Below are 20,677 nucleotides of genomic sequence, written 5' to 3'. Positions count from 1 at the left end.
AATTTATGATAAATTAATCCCATGATTACGATATTACCTGAAAAGGGACAAATTGTGTTAATGCTAAATTCCAAAATCACATTGTATTTAGACTAATTTACTAATGTTAAGAGTTTTATTTGGAATTTTATTTTATGAGTTATGGAAACTCGTGTGCACGTAACTTTTTTTTCTATTAATGAAAATGAGTTTTCAAATTATGTGTTTTTTAATGATACTATTGATACACGTTCGAATCTTATACAAGTGTTTTAATTATACTATTTTTTTAATTTGAGGTCACCATCAATTTTGAATTATTATTTTACCACTCGATTTATACCGGGGCTAAATGCACTTGTACAAATCATGCTAAAAATACAAATGGGTAATTATACTAATTAAGTATTTAAGGCAATTAGTCAAGTTGAGACAAATATGTTCTTCTTTTGAATTTTGAATTATCATCTATAGGAAGTTTAAAAAGATTAGTAATGTCACACTGGCACAAATCAATTATCTGGCATCTGATTTATAAAATTATATTACTATTATTAATCAATTTGTCTAGTTTTACTTTTTATGCTTAGATTATAAAAATCATTATTTTATAATCATAAATTTAAATTATTTATAGTACAAAATTACTAGTTGAACATTAGTGCGACAAAATTCAAAAAACATAAATGAATCATTAGCTATAAGAAAATTAACAAATATATATAGGAGTATTTATTAGGTTAATTCATTATTTTTTATTATTATACTATGAAGTATAAATACTCCTTTTATTTCCATTAGTTACCTCTCTCCCAATAAACGGTTGGCAATTGGGTGAATTTGGGGGAGGATAAAATTTTGGGGGGGCTAAATTAGTCATGTCATTCCCAATTTTTGATCAAGCACACACACAAACACAACCCTCAGATTTGTACATCACGTTTTTAGATAGAATTGATTCTTGTCAAATATTGATTGAAAAGCGGGCTTTATTACAAAACTTGGGCCTGCCAGAAATAAATGCATCACATTAGTAAAAGAAAACAACCATATAATTTTAACTACACTAGTTACTCCATGTTCAAATATATATATGACTTATCGATACACACATAATATTATGAAAAAACATAAACAAAAAAATGAGACCAAAGATTAGAAATATAAAAATTAAACCAAAGATCTCATGAAGATAAACAGTCTCGCATTGAGCACAAAGCAAATTATTCTTTCACCTTTTACTAAAGAATACCGAGTGCTCGTTGCAATGATATGCCAATTTTTGAAGGGAATTTGCTCTCTTGAGCTAGGCTCTCATAATTTAATTAAATTTAATTGTGTGTGCAAGAATAATATCAAAAAGCAGCAAAATAATTTTAACTATACTAGTAGTTAAAATTACTACAGATAATCACGAAACTAGGAATACAAACTAAATCAATATAAAAATTTAAATAAAACACACTTTGGTGGAACTTGAACTATAGGCCTTCACTAGGACTCTTGCATCAAATATGAGCTACCCACTTCTGCATTGAATCGAGCTTTGAGCATCAATCTGTATCAACGAGAAGCTCCGTCTCAAGGGCAAGGATCGACAGCAGCATATCCAAAACCCGAACAGGCTCTTAGCTGAATTCGTATCGTCACAAACACTACGGAATTCGCATCCCCGGCAAACGCATTTTTTAAAATAAAATGCGTGCCATCGACCGCACTCATATTCCGCATCGCCCACAATGGCGCGAACGATGGCGGGCACCTACAATGTGGGCATCGTCCGCGCCCGAGGATGCCATCGGGCGCCCCATTGCGGATGTCCTAAGAGCAAATCCACTCCAAAAATTGGTATGGCTCTTGTTTGCAACGAGCACACAATATTCTTTAGTAAAAGGTGAAAAAATAATTCGCTTTGTGCTCAATGGGAGGCTGCATGCCTTTCAAGAGCCATAGGTTTCACTTTTATAATCTCAACCTTTGGTCTCCCTGTGTTGTTTTGGCGATGTGGGATTCCCTACTACATTTATAAAGTTAGCTTTCACAATCATAAGATCGATCATTAGTGAATTAAACCATTGGTGATTGGTTGCATGAAGCATGATTATAATCGGATAAAAGAAGATAGTAAACAAACATTCATTTTATGAACGATTATTCTTCCATAGCTAGCTTAACATTTTATTAAACCCTCAATCAGTTTTACATTTTTTCCAGAGAGATTTTAAAGGTTCTTCTTTAGTGCTGGAAATCACTAGCATTGCTTACTTTTCATGGACACTTCTTTAATGATCAATTGCCAGTAAAATCCCAAATTCATTTTTGTCATTGACGGTGTCTAAAAATTGAGACCGGAATATCAACACATGAAACAGTAATATAAAAATTTTAATGATTTATTAAAATTAAAAACATCTTAAAAAGCTACTTTTGTAAATTCAACGTGAGTTTGTGCCTTATATCCAGAAAATTTGAAAACTAAATTATGGGAACCTTACTCAAAAGAGTAAATCCCCTCCAAAAATTGGCATGTGCCTCTTGATTGCAACGAGCACACGGTATTCTTTAGTAAAAGGCGAAAGAATAGTTCGCTTTGTGCTCAATGCGAGGCTGCTTACGTTAAAAAAAGCCAAAGGTTTGATTTTTATATTTGCAACCAGTGGTCTCACTCTGTTGTTTTGGCGATGTGGGAACAATTCTTTTACAATCATTAATCATTATAGCATTTGTAATCTTGTAAACTATTATGATTAATTGGACAAAAAAGGGATAGTAAAGATAACAATTCATTTTATGAGCGATCTCCCATTGCAGAAATCAACAATGCCATTCAGTAAATATCAGCTAAGGTGGATATATCCACATACCATAATCATATGTAGACATTCGAATTCTAAAATACTAGTACATCACACATCACACACACAAAATAACATACTCCCTATACTACTAATGTTTATACCTCTAATTCTTTGAAACCCACACAACATGATCCTCAGGTAGATAATGGCACACCGGGACCGACCCGGGCTTCACCCTGAGCACCTTGAAAGCCAGGTGCTCGGGATTCCACCCGGACGTGTCCCTATGGCACACAGCCACCGCCCTCGCCCTCACCCCACCCGACCCCACAAGCGACACGCGGTAAGCCACCGTGTCATCCGTCTTGTGACAATAAAACACCGCATACGCATACTCCTCCTTGTGGCACGCCGCCACCGCCTTGCCTCCCCCCATCCTCCTCACACCCTCAATCAAGTACTCCATTCTCTCCGCGCTCTCGGCCTCGGTCGACACCGCCCTCGCGTCCGTGGTCCCCACCACGGACGCGGCAAAATCGACCATGGCCTCGAGCGAAGTCGCGCAAAGCGTCACCTCCCGCTCCTCCTTCGCCGCGTCCTCGCATTCCCGGACCGTTTTCGCGATCGCCTCGGCCTCGCCCGACCCGGGCCCCACGGAGAGCTCGCGGTAGATCTCCGGGAGCTCGGCCGAGGAGAAGGGGATGGAGGCGGCGGCGCGGCGCGGGAGGAATTTTTGGCGGTTTGTGGGCTCGGTGAAGCGGAGGGTCATCTTGTTGGCGGCGCGGAGGTCTTTTTCGAGGAAGAAGAGGGCCGGTCGTCGTGGAGCCGGGTGGCGGTGGCGGCGTATTCGTATACGAAGGGGTCTGAAGAGGGGGAGACGCGGACGTAGATGGGCTTGCCGTTTCTGTTGTGTGTTCCGACGGTGATGCCGCCGCCGGGGCCGCCGACGTTGACGTGGGTGCCGTTGTGTCTGGTGGTGTTGACGCTCACGCCACCGCTTCCGACGCTCACGCTGGCGTTGTTGGAGTTCACGCTCACGCCGCCGAGGCCGCTCTTGTCTTCCACCCATTCTAGGGAAAAATCGTGAATTTTAGTCAAATTCTAGTCGGTTTCACATTTTCAAAAATAGGTTAAATACATCGTGAAATTTGTTAAAACTAGTCGAAAAAGTTATGAACGTTAAATTACTAGTACATGCATGCTATCAAATTTTGTCAAAACTTCGTGAATTTTTTTTTGTTAATTTTAAAATAATCACGTGACAGACCAAAATTTGACCGTGAGATATATAGTACCGGGCGTTGGCTGCAAGAGATCTTTTAAAGCTTTGGGCATGGGAGTGTTTGGCAACATAGAATTCCAGTACTCCTCTGAAGGCAAAGCTGCATGGCTTACAACTATTGCCACCTGGAATTTTTATTTACATCAAAACACAAGACAACTTTAATTAGCAAAAATAAAATGAAAATCAAGCTTCTAATCATCAAGATCTCACTAACATAGAGAAAAGCAATAAAGGCCAAAATCTTGGACTCCATAGCGCAAAGTGTACTAGTAGAAGTTTGCTACTGAAAACAATGAAAGATGCAATGTGGAATAAAATGAGATAATACTCACACTTATTTATAACTGATATACACAGACACATGAATGAAGAGAAAATGTCACTACACACCACGTCACCATCTAAAAAAATGACTACTTATTACTACAAACTTAAATGTATTATTATGATTTCTATTATAAATATTCTGTATAATTATGCACACACAGTCACTTCGACTGATTGTACTATAGTGTAAATAATTAATTGTTAAATTAATAGTTTAGGCCCGTAAAAAATTGTGAGCTACCATATATAGGTGTGGACAGTGGCCAGTTGTTTTTTTTTTCTTTTATCATATGTGTACCAAACCCGCCTTTGACGGAATCCGACTAATCCTGCTAAATCGGGTTTGCGGATTAAGGCCGAAAGTCTCCCAGCAGGTGGCGGGGTTTAAACCCGTGACCTCAAAGTCATCAGAGCTCCACGCTTCCAACTGCGTTGCGACCCGTTGGTAGTGGTCAGCTAGCTTCAAAACTGGGGGTGGACTATTGTCATCCAATATTATCTTTCGATGTGATGAACTACCTCACTTTACTATTACAATGAATTTAAAAGTAGTTATTGTAAATTAAACTTGTGGGCTAGTGCATCCCTAAACTATCAACCACCGATACATGTTGGTGGATTTGGATGGAGTTGGAGCTTAATAATTTAACTTAATATTTCTCCTTTATTATGATGGCTACTATTCTAATTAAATTAATCTTATACTCCCTCCATCCCGCTTAAGATGACATGTTTTCCTTTTTAGTTTGTCCCAATTAAGATAACACATTTACTTTTTTGGAAACTTTTTTTCTCTCCAATTAATACATCTAACCATTTTTCTCACTTATATTAAAATGTTCATATTTCTTTGTCTCTATTTTAATATTACACCCATCTTTTCTCTCTCCAATTAAACATTTTGATCAATAACTCCTAAAATCTCGTGCCGGCCAAGAAATGTGTCATCTTAGCCGGGACGGATGGAGTACTATAAATAGAAAATAGTAAGAAAAATTATTATTTTCAGTTAAATTTTGGTTCATTTCGTAGCTTTAAAAACACGTCATAAAAAATTATGAATTGTATCATTATTCTCAAATTTTCCATAAGATCTAATTTTGGTGGAATTGTTTAATATAACATCCGAAAAATTCCATGAAGACGGGACCATCTATGATTTTTTATCATTTTTCGTAACATTAATTGTTGTTGAAAGTATCACTGTTTGACTCATGTTGGACACGTGTTGGTTATTAAATCAGTTGCCATTATTAAATAACATTAATTAGTAGCAGAGGATTTTTCAATGTTGCAATTGAATTACAAGATCTACTCCAAAGCTATTATTTAAATTATAATCATCCAAAAATAATTAGCAAATTAATTGTATATACCGGTATCTACTTAATTACTACTACTAGATATACGATCCAAAACCAATAAATCTTATTTGGGCCAACCGATTAACATCAGTGGGCTTTAACAAATTTTGAGTATTTCCCAACAAGAATCGTAATAAAAATTCTGTTTAATAATGGGCTTACTCCCTAATATAGTAATATTGGACCCAATATATACATTTTACTCAAATTTTGTAATTTACTACTACTATTTGTTAGTATTTAATAATGGGCCTCAATATTAACATTTTCCCCAACCATTGTATTTGTTCACCTATTAAATAATGGGTCCTACACCTAATATTGGGCCCAATATATACATTTTTCTCTCAATTTTTGTTACTATTAGTAGTATTTAATAATGGGCCTAAATATTAACATTTTTCTCAACCATTGTTATTTGTTCACCTATTGAATATACCCTTATATAAGGCCCATCATGAACAATTTTTAGCCCACCTCAAAACTTTTTTTTTAAATAAAATGTACAAATAAATAAAGAATAATTAGTAAAAAAAATGTGGATACTCTGTCCGATCAAGACTTTTGCCCTTCTTTATGGTTAAAATACGAATTAATCAACTATTTATTCTTATGGCTAAATTTAATATCCTAAGTAAATTACAATTGACGAGTATAAAAATATTTAAAAGGAAAAGGCGAATGCAATCTCGCTGTGAGATAAAAATATACTTTTGTTCACTAAATGTCCCTTTCCTCTTTTCACTTGAATATAAATAAATAAAACTCATTTTTATAATGATTTGAGGCTGTGTCTCCACTTATTTAATTCTTTCTTTTAATAAAACAACCTTTTCAGCACTTTGTGAATTTCATAACTACTTAAATTGCCATTTTTCCATCTCAAAGCAAATATGAACACAAAAAGAATTTCGAGTTTGAGTGCTGACTTTGTTTCTGTTTTTGTTTTTTCCTCTTCTTTTCAATTGCTTCACTTGTAAGTAGGTGTGGTGTATACTACAATTAATGTACGAGAAATCCAACACTTGACACGAATAAATCATTAACTCACTTTGAAAATTTTAATTTATTAAATATACATTTCGGATGTACATTTCTAGATATAGTAAGTAACCTAAACAAGATTTACGTAATTAGACACAATTATATTTTATAAATTAAAACTTCTCAAACCTCAACCACAATTCGAGTCATCAGTTGATCAGATCACAGAAAAAAATGACCCCAATATTATTATTTAAGCAATAAATTAATAGAGGATTTGGGAGTCACAATCAACTGGAACAAAATTCAGTTAGTCCGATCATATTGACATGTAGAATATCTAGTCAATTATAATTACATAAATACTATCTCTCTTTTTACAATTGTGATAGGCTAGACATACCACATGATAATACGTCCTGAGCATTGAAGTTTTACTCTTTCAATTGAAAAAACCGTACAACAATAGTACAAATTAAACACATCGGAGTATTGCATTTAACTTTTTATCGTTCACCCCCCTATTTCTCGATTCTTGATCTGTCACTAGATGACGAGCTTCAAATAGAAAAAAAAAAGATCAATCCAAAAGCAAACAACCAGCTCGTGGTAAACATCAAACAACACAAACAATAACGCCACCACCTACACAACCTCCAAAGGAATATCAATTAATACTGTTCTTGTTAATTGTGCTTATCTTTCCATCTAACTAATTTTAAAAGTTTGTTCTACTTAGTGAATCATACACCATTGTTGAGACGATAATTTCTATTGGTTTAGAATTAACTAGAGATATATAGTTAAAGAAAAAAACTTTAGATGATTAGACAGGTTATCCGATTTATTCCTTAATTGTGGTGTGTATCACCAGAGATAAAATACGAGACATAACTATTCTGTTCTTCCATACTGGGAAATGTTTCTAAGAATTGCGAAATAGGATGTGATAAATTATGAAGAGAATCACTTATAAATGTGAGTGGCCTCAAGCCAAAATCTAGATAATTTACTAATTTAATTACTTTCTTTTTAATAATGTAAAGATTTTATATGCAGAGAAAGCTGTAAAAAGTGCTTTATATCACAAGAAAGTGAAGTCCCTACTCCTGTCTTGTCAATCTTCTAAGAGAAGTGATTAGTAGAATTAATTAGTTTTAAAATAGGGAAAAGAGCAAACTTTATGCTCATGCTAATTTTTCTTGTCTTATACTGCAATTAGAAAAGTGGGAAGAATATTTCCATAAAGTCACATTTACCCCATATTTTCTACTACTATAATTCTTTGATTTTCAATTGCATGACCGTCACTTCACTAACTACATTTTATATGGAGTCTGTTTTAGAAATATTATTGATAATTAACTAAATCGAGCATATAAACACTCCCACAATGAGGGACATCACCGAATCCCATGATTTATTTTTCCATAAAATTTTAGACTTATTTAGTCTTATTTACTCAAAAGAAAAAATCTCTGCTACCAATATTTTAATATTAAATGATGATCGAAATTAAAATTACTCCTCACCTTTTTTAAAAGATCTTATGAAAACAAAATTGATAGCCGATATGGTCTCAACACGCTCTGGATGGGTGAGTAGAAATATTTTACTATCTTCCATATATAAAACAAAGAAATTCATCATCAATTATAAAAACCAATGTCAAAATTGTGCTTAATAGAAAAGGAAAATTCATTATTTCAATGAAAAACAACACATCGTTTTGTGTACATATGAGACAATTGATGGAAAAAAATGAAACTTCATGATTTAATATCTTTAGAATTTGACCAAAATTCATAATTTAAATGTTCATATTCTTTCTCACTAATTTGAATTCCAACCCTATTTACAATTATGCTATTGGCCCAAAAGTGTAACTTTGATTTTCAATCTTCTTCTTAGATTGTTTTGCTGTGTTCACACATACATGTCTTAATCACATAGAAGATGCATCATTTGTGGACAATGATTCTTGATTGAAAATAAAGTTGGTCATCTAATTTAGCTATTAAAAAGGGGAGTAGAAGGCTCTAAGTGTGACATGAGCTGCAAGGAGATAAATATTTTTGGGAGGTGACAAAACTTGAGACACATTATTGCAGAATCTTTGCAACAACTGGAGTTAAATCATCTTCAATTATGTCTAGACCAACCATGGATTAGATTTGACTAGCATGATATTTATTATTCATATATATATAATCATATATTTAGATTTGGGATCAATTATTGATGTCATCTTAGTATATTTTTATATGATATCTTGAAGTCCTTTTGCAACACTGAAAATTTGAAATGATGATGTGTATATTATGGGACTAATTTTTTAAAAATTCACCAACTTTGATCCAATTTTAATTTTATATAACTCCTAGCTAGTAAACCATTGCAGTATTAACACATTGTTTTATATGAATCAACATTAAGTACGTGCAATTTTTCGATTACCACAAAAATGGCGCAATGTAATTTCTTTGGATATATTTTGGTCAAATTATGATCAATCTCATAAGTTTAGAAAACAAAATATTAAAGCATGAGATTTCAATTTTTCTCAATTAATTGTCTCAACGACATAGTTTCATTAAAATAAATTCTTTGTGATCCTTTTTTTTTATTTTCTTATTTTAGTTAAATAACGTCGATTTGACCTTCAAACATCATTTTCTACTCAAATCTGTTACTAGAAAACATTAAAAATTTCATAATTTAATACAGTATTCCATTTTCAAATCTTATAGCATTGACCAAAATTTAACAAAATTTATTATATTTAAATAACTTTAGTGCTTTATTTTCGCGTGCTAAACTGATCATGTGTAAGGGAATGTTGGTTCGATTAATATCACACTAGGTTACTTTCGGGATCATAGAAGAACTTAATGAATCACATATATTTTGTTTCTAATTTAATAAAAATGAATTGAAATGATTTGTTGGGCATGTGTGAAATCATAATTATGTCAAGTATTTGAAGTAACTAAGACTGTATTTGTGCAATACTAATGTCAAAAGTTTACTTCAAGTACTACAATTTATTACACAGAGTGACATGCAGAAAAATAGCTAAGTTTATCACTTTTAGTTTAGTTTAGTTGTTTACAATGTCATCAATGCACAATGTTAATGAAAAGTCAACATTTATATGATTGATCGCAACATTCTTTGCTTACTTAACATGCAATTTGTTTTATTTATTTTTTATATTTATACTCCTAATTAATTAATCACTTATTCCTATCCTTTTTCAGCCCATGCTGCATCTTTTCAAGTACAAAACGGCTTCATGGTGAAGTTCTATTTATTATTTATTTATTTATTTTAGGTTCTACTTTTAATTATTGCAATTACACTTATTCTATTTCTGCATTATTTAACTATGCATGCTTTATTTGATCAAAATTAATCCTTGTTTAAGTACTTCCAAAGTAAGCTAGCTAGCTAGATAGATAGATAGCTAGTAAACTTTTTAAAACACTTTTAATCACCCTTGGTTATTTTAATCAACCTTTAGATTAGTAATCATAACTATAATTAACAAGATTGTGTAACGTGATTGTACTCAATATATACTTTCCGCCCATTATTATTTTAAATTTATTATAAATAAACGATCAACCATTTCTTGTGAACTCAATAAGTCAAATCAGAACTAACTTTTTTGTTACGAGGTCAATTAAGATATAATGGTGGAAATTAGGCCGGCCAAGTAATTACAACTCTATAACACCTATAGTAATTAGCATTAATATATTTTATGTTAGCTTTATAACTTGTAGTACACATTGTAATTCAAAAAAATGATTGTGATAAATAAATACCATACTTTTTCGAGTGTGGCTAAGAAAAATGATACTTTGATGATAAACTATGACCATGATCTAGCTCCTCCAAACGAGCTAGCTCAGATATGAGTATGACCATGATCAATTGATGATAAATTATGTTAAATATGAGCAATTTTGGTATTTATATGTACTAAAATTTGAAAGGAAAAAAAAACACCCACACGCACACAAAGTAGTAGGGCATGACATTAGAGACATGCCTCAGTGCTCATTAATTACATTACTTGTTAGTGGTTTGCTCATGAATATATGGCCACAAAATCATTATAAGTAGGGTTGGCAAAAAAAATGCAAATTGCAATATATCAATTAATAAATTTTAATAAAATTATGCATTAAAAAATTCTTATATTTATCACCATTACATATATATAGAGAATGGATTAATTAATACAAGTATAATTCGTACTTGGGTAAATCTTGGAGAGTGAAAGTTTGTAATTTGTTGACAAATATATACGAATAAATGTAGATTAATTTATGAATAAAAAATCACTGCATGATTCAATCAGTTGGTGCTTCTGCAGGAGAAAACACATAATTAGTGTGGGCCTTCTTATGATTCTGTCTTTTTTATTACATCAATGAAGATTCTAAGCTTTCACGTCTTAACTAACTTTAATTTTTTAATCTTGAATTCCCATGCTTAAATAGGGAGATTGCAATTTGCATATATTTTGGGCCTACTAATAATACTTACATATGTCATGCTTATATATTCTTTCATCATTATATTGACTTAAAAATCCCTTATGATCTAATAAATTAGGTTTTGGAAGCCATGTAATCATGCCTAAGAGCATCCCCATCCGTGCTCTTGCCAACGAGCATGGATGTGCACCTGGACTCACTTTTACTCCTTGCTGTTAGACAAGAGCACAACACCCACATCCGTGCTCTTCCACAAGGACATGCTCAAGGGTCCCACCATTCTATTATTCAATTTAAATAAAAACATTTCTACGATATTAAAATGCATTAAAAATAAACGGAATAATATTACAAATTACAAAAAATTAAAAATTACATAATTAAAATCCTAAAAATTAAAATTTTCATAATTAAAGTCTTAAAAATTAAAAATTACATAATTTAAATCCTAAAAATTAAAAATTACATAATTAAATTCATAAAATTAAAAAAAATCCACTACTTGTGGCCAAATTTCGCTCAAATGGATGATGAATGTGTGTATTTATAGATGATTTTGGGATTAAATTTTTTTAACAAAAATTTCAAAAACAAAAATTCAAAAAATGGTAATAAAATCTTTATATTTTTGGGAATCCGAAAATATTTTTTAATTTTTGGTATTATTTTTTATTTAAAAAAAAAAAAGAAAATGCCAGCGGGTAATAAAACGTGCCACGTCGCCCTGCTCAGCGGCACAGACGTGCTCTATGTATCGAGCAGAGCCGTGCCAGCGGCGAGAGCGCAGCGGCGGACAGCAGGTGTCGTGCCGCTGGCACGAACGGACGGACGAGCCAAACTCACTGTTGCAGATGCTCTAATTCCATAGTAAGATTTTTTTAGTAGGTTTTGCATAAAGCTTAATGCTGATTAAATAATAGTAGTGTGTGAGTATCCCTAATTAGTGGGTGGATTTAAAATGTAAATCATTTAATTGGACCTTAGGGCTAAAAATTAATTGATCTACTATAAAGTCATTTAAAACTATTTATTTCATAACTCCTAGATAGCCTTTAAGTAGAAAAAAAGTTACATATACTCAGAGAAAGTTGTTGGCTTGTACGGAACTATAAACAAATGACAGATTTTCGAGCAATGTCCAAAATTGATCTTGTTTATAATTAGTCTAAAATTTTATGATCCTACACATTAAATTCGATAATATCTGATCCCAGACAAAATGAATTGATCAGAATAGTAAGCTATCATATTACTTAATCAATTTAACTTAATTAATTTAACAATTAAAGTTCATTTTTCACACCAAACATTTTATATATTTTTTTCAAAAAATATATTTTATTTTCTGTACTTTTTTGATCAATTTATACTAGCAATTTGAAACAAGAGGTATGACAAAAAAATCTTTTCGACAAATGTCTGGGACAAAAAATGAACCTTAGTTTTTAAATTGATTATATAATACGGTGTGAGAAATAGAAACTCACATATATATACACGCGATCAAAATTTATACATAAGATAGATAAGAACAAACTTAGGGATATTGATCCAATTAATTTCAGCAAAAATCGGCAATAAAAAACAAACATATTGAAGTGTACATGCTAAATGAACGATAAACATGATTAATCAGTCAACGAATATGTCACACTCGTACAATACCAACTTATTATAAACTCTTATATACAATGAAACTTTACTACATAATTGATAGGTCTCAAAATCAAACATGTATTAGTATTATTTGTAGCTAATGTATTGTAAGGCACTCAAGAGTTGAGAGGGACCATCTTAATAAATTTGAGTTAAGGGTGGATGGAAGGAGCCTTCAAACATGGCCCCCTATTTTAGCTATTTCTTTTTTAAAAATTGTATTAAAACCATATCAAATGAGTGGCTAGCAACACCAATATGTGGGCCTCAAAACTCACACCCAAACAAATTGCCTCTCACATTCACAAACTCAATTTTTTCTCATTTGCAATTCCATCAACACACACACATTACACAATAGCTAGGGAAGAGATATATACATATACATAGCTACTCTATAGGCCTTTTAACCCTAGGCAAGCTAGATTCTCCAAAACCTAGTTCCCATATAAGAGGAAAAAGAACAAACAATTATAACTATTTTTGGTAATAACTTTTTTGACTTATTTCATACCATTATAGTTTTGTTACTTAACTAGGAAACCACTCTTTAATTATTCTAATAATCTAATTCCTCACATTATTCACTTTTCTTATAATTGTCATTAGACTAAATATTTGGTGTCCTATATATCTCAGATTTTGAATAATATAATTATAAAAATGTATGTATATATATATATATATATATAATCAGGAAACATATTTTATACTAATATATACACTGCGGTTATGACTACACAAGAATTTTCGTACAGGGACCACACGAGAAACACAAAAAAATAAAAAAATATGTTTTATTCTTTGATTAGTCTTTTTCATTTACTCCATGATGAATTAATAGTGGTCAAAGTCCAAATTTGATGCATGGTTTTTATGAAATTTCGTAGAATAATTATGTAAAAATCAGCGGCTGCCTACTTGTATAATTAATTAAGACAAATGGGTAGCATTAATACGTACATATATAACGTAGAGATAAAAATAAATAGGTAGAGAAATATTCCACAATGAAATAAGTTTAGAAAAATGTGATACTACTCCATGTAACACTAATGAGATTTATTAGTAATTTAAAACACCCTATTGTAATATTGAAATATCAGGGACAATAACCTAAATAGTCTGGTTTATATGGTTCCATCCAATCATATTCTATATTTGAAAACTTTACATAATAATGTTTATAAAATGAGTGATGCTAAATGGCCATAATGTGGCCGGCCATAAAGAGTTAATTTAGTCCATTTACATGTATAAAAAAATTAGAATTACCGATATAAACTTATATGTGTGTGAATGGACTTTTGGTTGATACTTATCTTTGAATTCCATTACGTAAAACACATTAATATCACGAATTACTGTATACGTTGAGCAACAATCAAGAAATGACAGTAGTAATAAGTTGAGCAAAAACTACAAAAGAGCAACACTAACATGTTGAGCAACATATAATGAAGATGATATAAAAGTAAAATCAAGTAGTATTAAACCAAAAATTTGAAAAAAAATCAATTTTTTTGTTATTTAATTAATTTATGGCTGGCCATAATGTGGCCGCATAGCATTATTCTTATAAAATTGACAAGAAAATTAATTAATCAATTATTGGAAGCGTGTCCATCTTTATTTCGTAAATAGCAACAGTGTGTGGAATAATGTGTCATCCAACAATATACACAAAACTATTCTAGGCTTATATGTGATAAATAAAGGGAGAGCAGTACTGACAACTTCGAACAATTGGGATTGGACAAATTGATTTTATTGTAGGAAAAAGTGGATTTTATTGACTCATGGTATTCTCCAGAGGCCTGAAACATATTTTTAATGTATATATAAATATTTACTAAAACTAACCCACCCCCACTCATATATATCTATATGCATATATCCAAAACACATAAATAGTTTGGGATGTTGTTAAGTTAAAAAATTATTAACACATTATTAAAGCGGTAAATCCATTTTTTTAAAAATTATGGCATGGAAGGAATAAATTCCAGTGTTGGAAAGCATTTTTAGTCGAATATTGTGAAAAATACATACTTTTTTCCTTTTCAAAAAAAAAATCGAAACCATTGGCACATGGCGAGCAAGATGAATGGACGCGATACTTTCTTGGAAACTCGACCCGATCAATTGACCTGATTTCTAGAAGTGCATATATGTGTCTAATTAATAATTTATCAACCATGTTTTGTAAGCTATCACTAATGATAAGTTCAATTAGTACCGTACCACATGGTTAATGTTAATTTGGTATTATAATAGTTTATAGTATTTGATTTTTTATTTAGGTGGAAAGTAATGTTTAATTTTGAGTGGAAAGTAAAAAAGAAGAGCAGCTAGGGAAATGGATAGGTACCCAGCCCAGTGCATTAAAAGGCCAACGCAATGCCAACCCACAAACTATATTTTTCTAACCAATAAAAACAAAGGAAGGTATATTATTTTAATTCTATTATGTACTATCGCTAAATTGACTTATAATTTTAATAAGTACTAATTTATTTAAATATTTATATAATACCACTCACTGGTGGGTTTCTTTAATTGGACATCCAATGACTTAATCTAATTTCGCATATGACGAACAGAGTGACGTTATTTACTAATATTGATATGTAAGTATGCAACCATCTAAATAATACTTATATATAAACTTATTTGAATTTAACTTATTTATTCCTATAGTGTACCTATCTGTATTATAATGTAACAAGTTAATACCGGTAATAACTAGTTAATTCATTAATCACTTTCTAATTATTCCAATCAATTATTCTTAAAAATATATAATCATACATGATAATTATTTTTAGTAAATTCATACCAAGGGTCAAATCATAACCAAATCTTATTAGATACTACTACTAAACACTATTATTAAATATGAAGCCATTGGAATGGAATATCTTATAGATATAATAAACCAGTGGGAATATATAAGTTATTTTCAGTTATGGTATCAGTTATTTTTCTCATTTGATTCGATTAACATAATTAATATGATTATTTATGTATCTATCTTAGATTTCAGGCGTCATATTGTTCATGTGAGTTCATTTCACGACAATTTAAAAAATTGAAATTTACATGCATGTGAATACATATGAATTAGTAAAAACTAAAAACTGAAGTACATAACTCACATTTTTCTTGTTGATGAGTTGACGTAACAAACTCACATGTCACATCTGAATTAAAGAAATTTACATTTTCACCAAAAAATCGTTTTGTTTTTTCACACTATTAAACTCCATAAATTAATACTACTAATAATCATAAACTGTATCCTGCAAGCTCAGCTAAATCCTCCCACACCAATTTGATACAAATGATTTGTATGATGCATTTAAAAGAGTACTGAGGATTTGGTGGTAATTAATTAATCAAAGTATAGATTTTCAAATCTTCTTTATCATCACACAAAGAACGTATCCAAATAACCATCATTAAATTTGTTTCCACAGATATGAAATCAGTGTGTGTTAAATCCAAACTCCAAAGATCACAACCCAATCCAGCCATATCCATTACTAAGTTTATAAGCCATTTTTAAATACTCACTAATTAAAAATATATCACACCCAATTAATCATATATACAAATGAAGGTGACAAGACGACGATTTAATTTCCCAATTCGATACGATCTGGAGCCATGAGTGACAAGCCGGCAATTTCATTATATATTTCCGTATACAATTTACAATGAGAGAGCGATATATATGTTGGGAATTTACCACAGATAATATCACAAATATTGACGTCAAAACATAAAAAATTATTCACCCAATTTAATACAATATGTACCTATATATACATTATAGAGAACCATATAATACTAATCACACAACATATCCTAAGAAAAAAGGTAATCCTAAGCAAACAAACTATAATCAAGATAGAAAACACATGGGAGAAAATCAAACAGTAGTAGCACTTTACTTCCTTTCATGCTCCATACTCAACGAAACATACAGACAAAAGCATCATACTCTAATCCCAATCATAAAGTAAGTGAATTGGGCCAAAATATATATTGTACGAAAGCCCAGATTGTCGCATAGGGCTCCACAACCTCATGTGTTCGTTAGATCAATTCACTATCCTTTCAGACTCCATAGTCACCTATATATCTAGTCACTCACTCACTCACTCAAAAACACACACAACATACACTATATATATATGCCCCACAAGCATTAGTTTCTGTTCACCGCTCACTTGTGTAAATCGAAAATCGACTCCAAACTTCTCACCGCTTCAAAATCAACCCTCTCTCTCTCTCTCAAATATATATATATATATATAAATAGATACAATTTCGATGAACAAAGTGAATACATCTTTGTTTTCAGAAATCGTATTTATTCTCGAAATGAATGCTGATTGATCAGCACCCTACCCATCGCTACCACCTTCAAAGATTCAAATTCAATTCAATCACTCACCCCTACACAAAATTAAACCTCATTCCATCACAATTGGATAAGAATTAACCCCCCTCTTCTCTCTCCTCAATCAATCCCCAAAAAAAATACAGAGCAAATCAGTAACCAAATTAGTTAAGATTGATTACTCAAATCAATCCATGGACGACAATGATTACCTAAGAGAGATGGAGGGAAAATCCGCCCACGATCCGTACACCAAATCCGCGGTGGTGGCGGGGCCGCTGATCGTCGGCGCCGGCCCCTCGGGGCTCGCGGCGGCGGCGTGCCTGAAGGAGCGAGGCGTGCCGTCGCTGGTGATCGAGAGATCCAGCTGCATCGCGTCGCTGTGGCAGCTGAAGACGTACGACCGCCTCAAGCTCCACCTCCCCAAACAGTTCTGCGAGCTGCCGCTCATGGCCTTCCCGGCGGACTTCCCGACGTATCCGGACAAGCAGCAGTTCGTGAGCTACCTCGAGGCCTACGCGGCGAGGTTCGAAATCCGGCCGGTTTTCAATCAGGCGGTGATCAGCGCCGAGTATGACGAGAAGCTGCAGATGTGGAGGGTGAGGACGGAGGCGGCGGAGTATGTGTGCAGGTGGCTGATTGTGGCGACGGGGGAGAATGCGGAGGCGGTGGTGCCCGGGATTGAGGGGATGGGGGAGTTCGGGGGGAGCGTGGTGCACACGAGCGGGTACAAGAGCGGCGCGGTGTATGAGGGGAAGAGAGTGCTCGTTGTCGGCTGCGGAAACTCTGGCATGGAGGTTTGCTTGGATCTGTGCAATCACAATGCAAGGCCTTCTCTTGTGGTTAGAGATACAGTGAGTTTTCCTTTTTTTTTTTGGATTCATCTGTTTTTTTATGTGTGTATTTGTGCATGGGAGGGAAGGTAGTTATGTGTTTTTTCTTGGGATTTGTTGTGTTGTTACACACACAGTATTGTGTGTTTTTTTTTCTATTTTGGTAAAAACCCTAATTTTTGGTTTTGTTTTTGGGGATAAGGGAAGAAAATATGTATAACCTTTTATTTTAATGGGAGTGGGATGGGATTTGGGGAAAAGATCTCTTCTTTTTCTTTTCAGGTTGTAATAGTTCAAGTTCCAAAGGATTTTTTTAATTTTAGTGAAGCAGCTTATGTTTTTTAATAGGTGCAAGAAATAGAGAAAATGGAAAAAAAGAAAAGAAAACATCCTTAAAAATGTTGATGTATTGCACTTTCTTGGGATGCTCAAGCATGCGCAAATGGCTGGGAAAAGGGTTTTCAAGATTTTGTATTTTATAGGTGCAAGAACAACAAGTTCATTAGCTGGAGATTAATGTGTAGGAAATGATAATACTAATAAACTCAATCTTTGTATGATTAATTTCTCTCTTTATCTTTTTCTTTAATTGAGTTGAGACCCATGTTCTTTTTGGGTACAACTTTTTTTACATGGGCTTTGTTGATGAATTTAGGTGCACATTCTACCACGAGAGATGATGGGGAGATCGACTTTCGGGCTGTCCATGTGGTTGCTAAAGTGGCTGCCCATGCGCCTTGTCGACCGGTTTTTGCTAGTCTCGTCGTGGCTCGTGCTAGGCGACACCGCCCGCTACGGGCTCGACAGGCCTCGGGTGGGGCCTCTCGAGCTCAAGAGCTTGTCCGGGAAAACCCCGGTTTTGGACGTAGGAACCCTTGACAAGATCAAAAGTGGAGACATCAAGGTACAATTAATTTTGATCAAATCAAATCAAATCAAATCAAATCGCTCCTTTAATCTTGTCACTCCACTTTGGTACAAACATTCTTTTCCTATTTTAGTAGAGAAAATAATTAGTGTGTATTGTTGATTAATTGATGATTAGATATGCCCCGGAATTCAAAGGCTATGGTATAAATCAGCGGAATTTGTGGATGGAAGAGTGGAAAATTATGATGCAATAATACTAGCAACAGGTTACAAAAGCAATGTACCATGTTGGCTAAAGGTATATCGGCTGCCTTCTTTTTACATTACATAGTTTACCTTAAATTTGTAATGCATTCACAACTTCAAAGTACTAAAGAGAAAAAGGCATGTTTGGCTGAATTTGTTTCTCTCTCCTCCTCAGAAAAGTGAGATGTTCTGTGAGAAAGATGGGCTCCCAAAAAGGCCATTTCCGAATTGCTGGAAAGGCGAGTGTGGCCTATACGCGGTCGGGTTCACCAAACGCGGCCTTCTCGGGGCGTCTATTGATGCCAAGAACATTGCTGCAGACATCGCGAGCTCTTGGAAGCAAACCATCTCGCCGCCCAAATACTCCCCGAATTTCATGCAAAAACACCTTTAATCTCGATGATGATGGCGCCTTTGTTCGGTGTTCCCTCCCTTTTAAGGGTGGGGGCCGGGGAGAGATGAGCTCTGCCCGGCCCTTAATGCCCATGTCGGGTTTTATGGAGTCGTGGGTTGGACTTAAGCAAGAAAAATACAGATGAAAGAAAATTGGAGAATTTTTGGGGGTGCTAATGTTTGAGATACAAGTATTGGTACCAAAGGAATCTCCATGAAAAATTAAGGTTGATTTTGTTAGGGTTTATAGTAGTAGTAGTAGTAGTAGTAGGTGCAGTACATTTTGTACATGGAAATTTTCATCTCTAATTTCATTAGTGATTTATTGACTTTTGATTGCTAGGTGAAGAATTCTTGAAAGTGGATGGATTGTGTTCTCGAGTGGTTTAATTATATGTTAATTAAATTTTTGCAATGCCATGCCTTTTAATTTTAATTTTTTTTGTGATGTGATTAGGTTGAGAGGAAGAATGGTTGTTGTGTAGGAATGTGTAGAAGGTACACAATTAAAAGATGGTGAAATTTTGATACCAAAATTGAATTGTGGCTCATTTAGTGCAATTTTAAAGAGTTGTGACAAATTGGATGGAGAAATGATTGCTATCCCCAGTAGTAGATAGGACCACTAAAATTAAAGAATTAACCAAATTAATGTGCCAGACTCGTCAGATTGTGCTGTGCCAAGAAAATTAAAAATGGTGGACTTGACTTTTTTTTATATGTACGTACCCTTCAAAACACACTCCCATACATCAACAAGTTTAATTTTGTAATATTTGGTAGTGTGTAACAACTAATTAACAAGTCAAAACTAGGAAACCGAAAAGTATTCATGTGTGGATCCAAATTTATATTTGTAATTTTGTTAGTATCTATAAATTTGAATTCATTCAAATAATTTTGTCTCGTCAAATAACTTTGCACAAGACTCCTCTTTAACTTAGTAGTATAACTTTTTTAGTGGTATAAAGTGATCTTTTATGGTCTGATGCTGTGATGCATATAAAGGGATCGATTATAATATTA

The 20,677-nt window shown here is 33.3% G+C and overlaps 1 protein-coding gene, 1 non-coding gene and 3 pseudogenes across 2 annotated transcripts; 2 read left to right on the top strand and 3 right to left on the bottom strand.

The window, feature by feature from the left end:
- The first annotated feature begins 1,177 nt into the window (after window positions 1-1,177).
- LOC121785612 lies at window positions 1,178-1,289 on the top strand (annotated as a pseudogene).
- A 506-nt stretch (window positions 1,290-1,795) lies between these two features.
- Window positions 1,796-1,909, bottom strand: LOC121785611 (annotated as a pseudogene).
- A 560-nt stretch (window positions 1,910-2,469) lies between these two features.
- LOC121785609 lies at window positions 2,470-2,588 on the bottom strand. Its single transcript, XR_006046997.1, has one exon. It is a non-coding gene; the product is annotated as a U5 spliceosomal RNA (small nuclear RNA).
- Window positions 2,589-2,746: 158 nt separating this feature from the next.
- On the bottom strand, window positions 2,747-4,361 carry LOC121783808 (annotated as a pseudogene).
- Window positions 4,362-16,735: 12,374 nt separating this feature from the next.
- LOC121783290 (indole-3-pyruvate monooxygenase YUCCA6-like) lies at window positions 16,736-20,066 on the top strand. Its single transcript, XM_042181317.1, has 4 exons — window positions 16,736-18,163; window positions 18,798-19,046; window positions 19,188-19,310; window positions 19,434-20,066. Exons 1-4 carry the CDS (start codon window positions 17,504-17,506, stop codon window positions 19,650-19,652), a joined length of 1,251 nt encoding a protein of 416 aa, XP_042037251.1. The 5' UTR covers window positions 16,736-17,503; the 3' UTR covers window positions 19,653-20,066.
- The last annotated feature ends 611 nt before the right edge of the window (window positions 20,067-20,677 follow it).

This window comes from Salvia splendens, chromosome 21 (assembly GCF_004379255.2).
Source record: "Salvia splendens isolate huo1 chromosome 21, SspV2, whole genome shotgun sequence".
Lineage (NCBI taxonomy): Eukaryota > Viridiplantae > Streptophyta > Magnoliopsida > Lamiales > Lamiaceae > Salvia > Salvia splendens.
The sequence above is the reverse complement of the archived record's forward strand: the minus strand, read 5'-3'. Positions and strand labels throughout refer to the sequence as shown.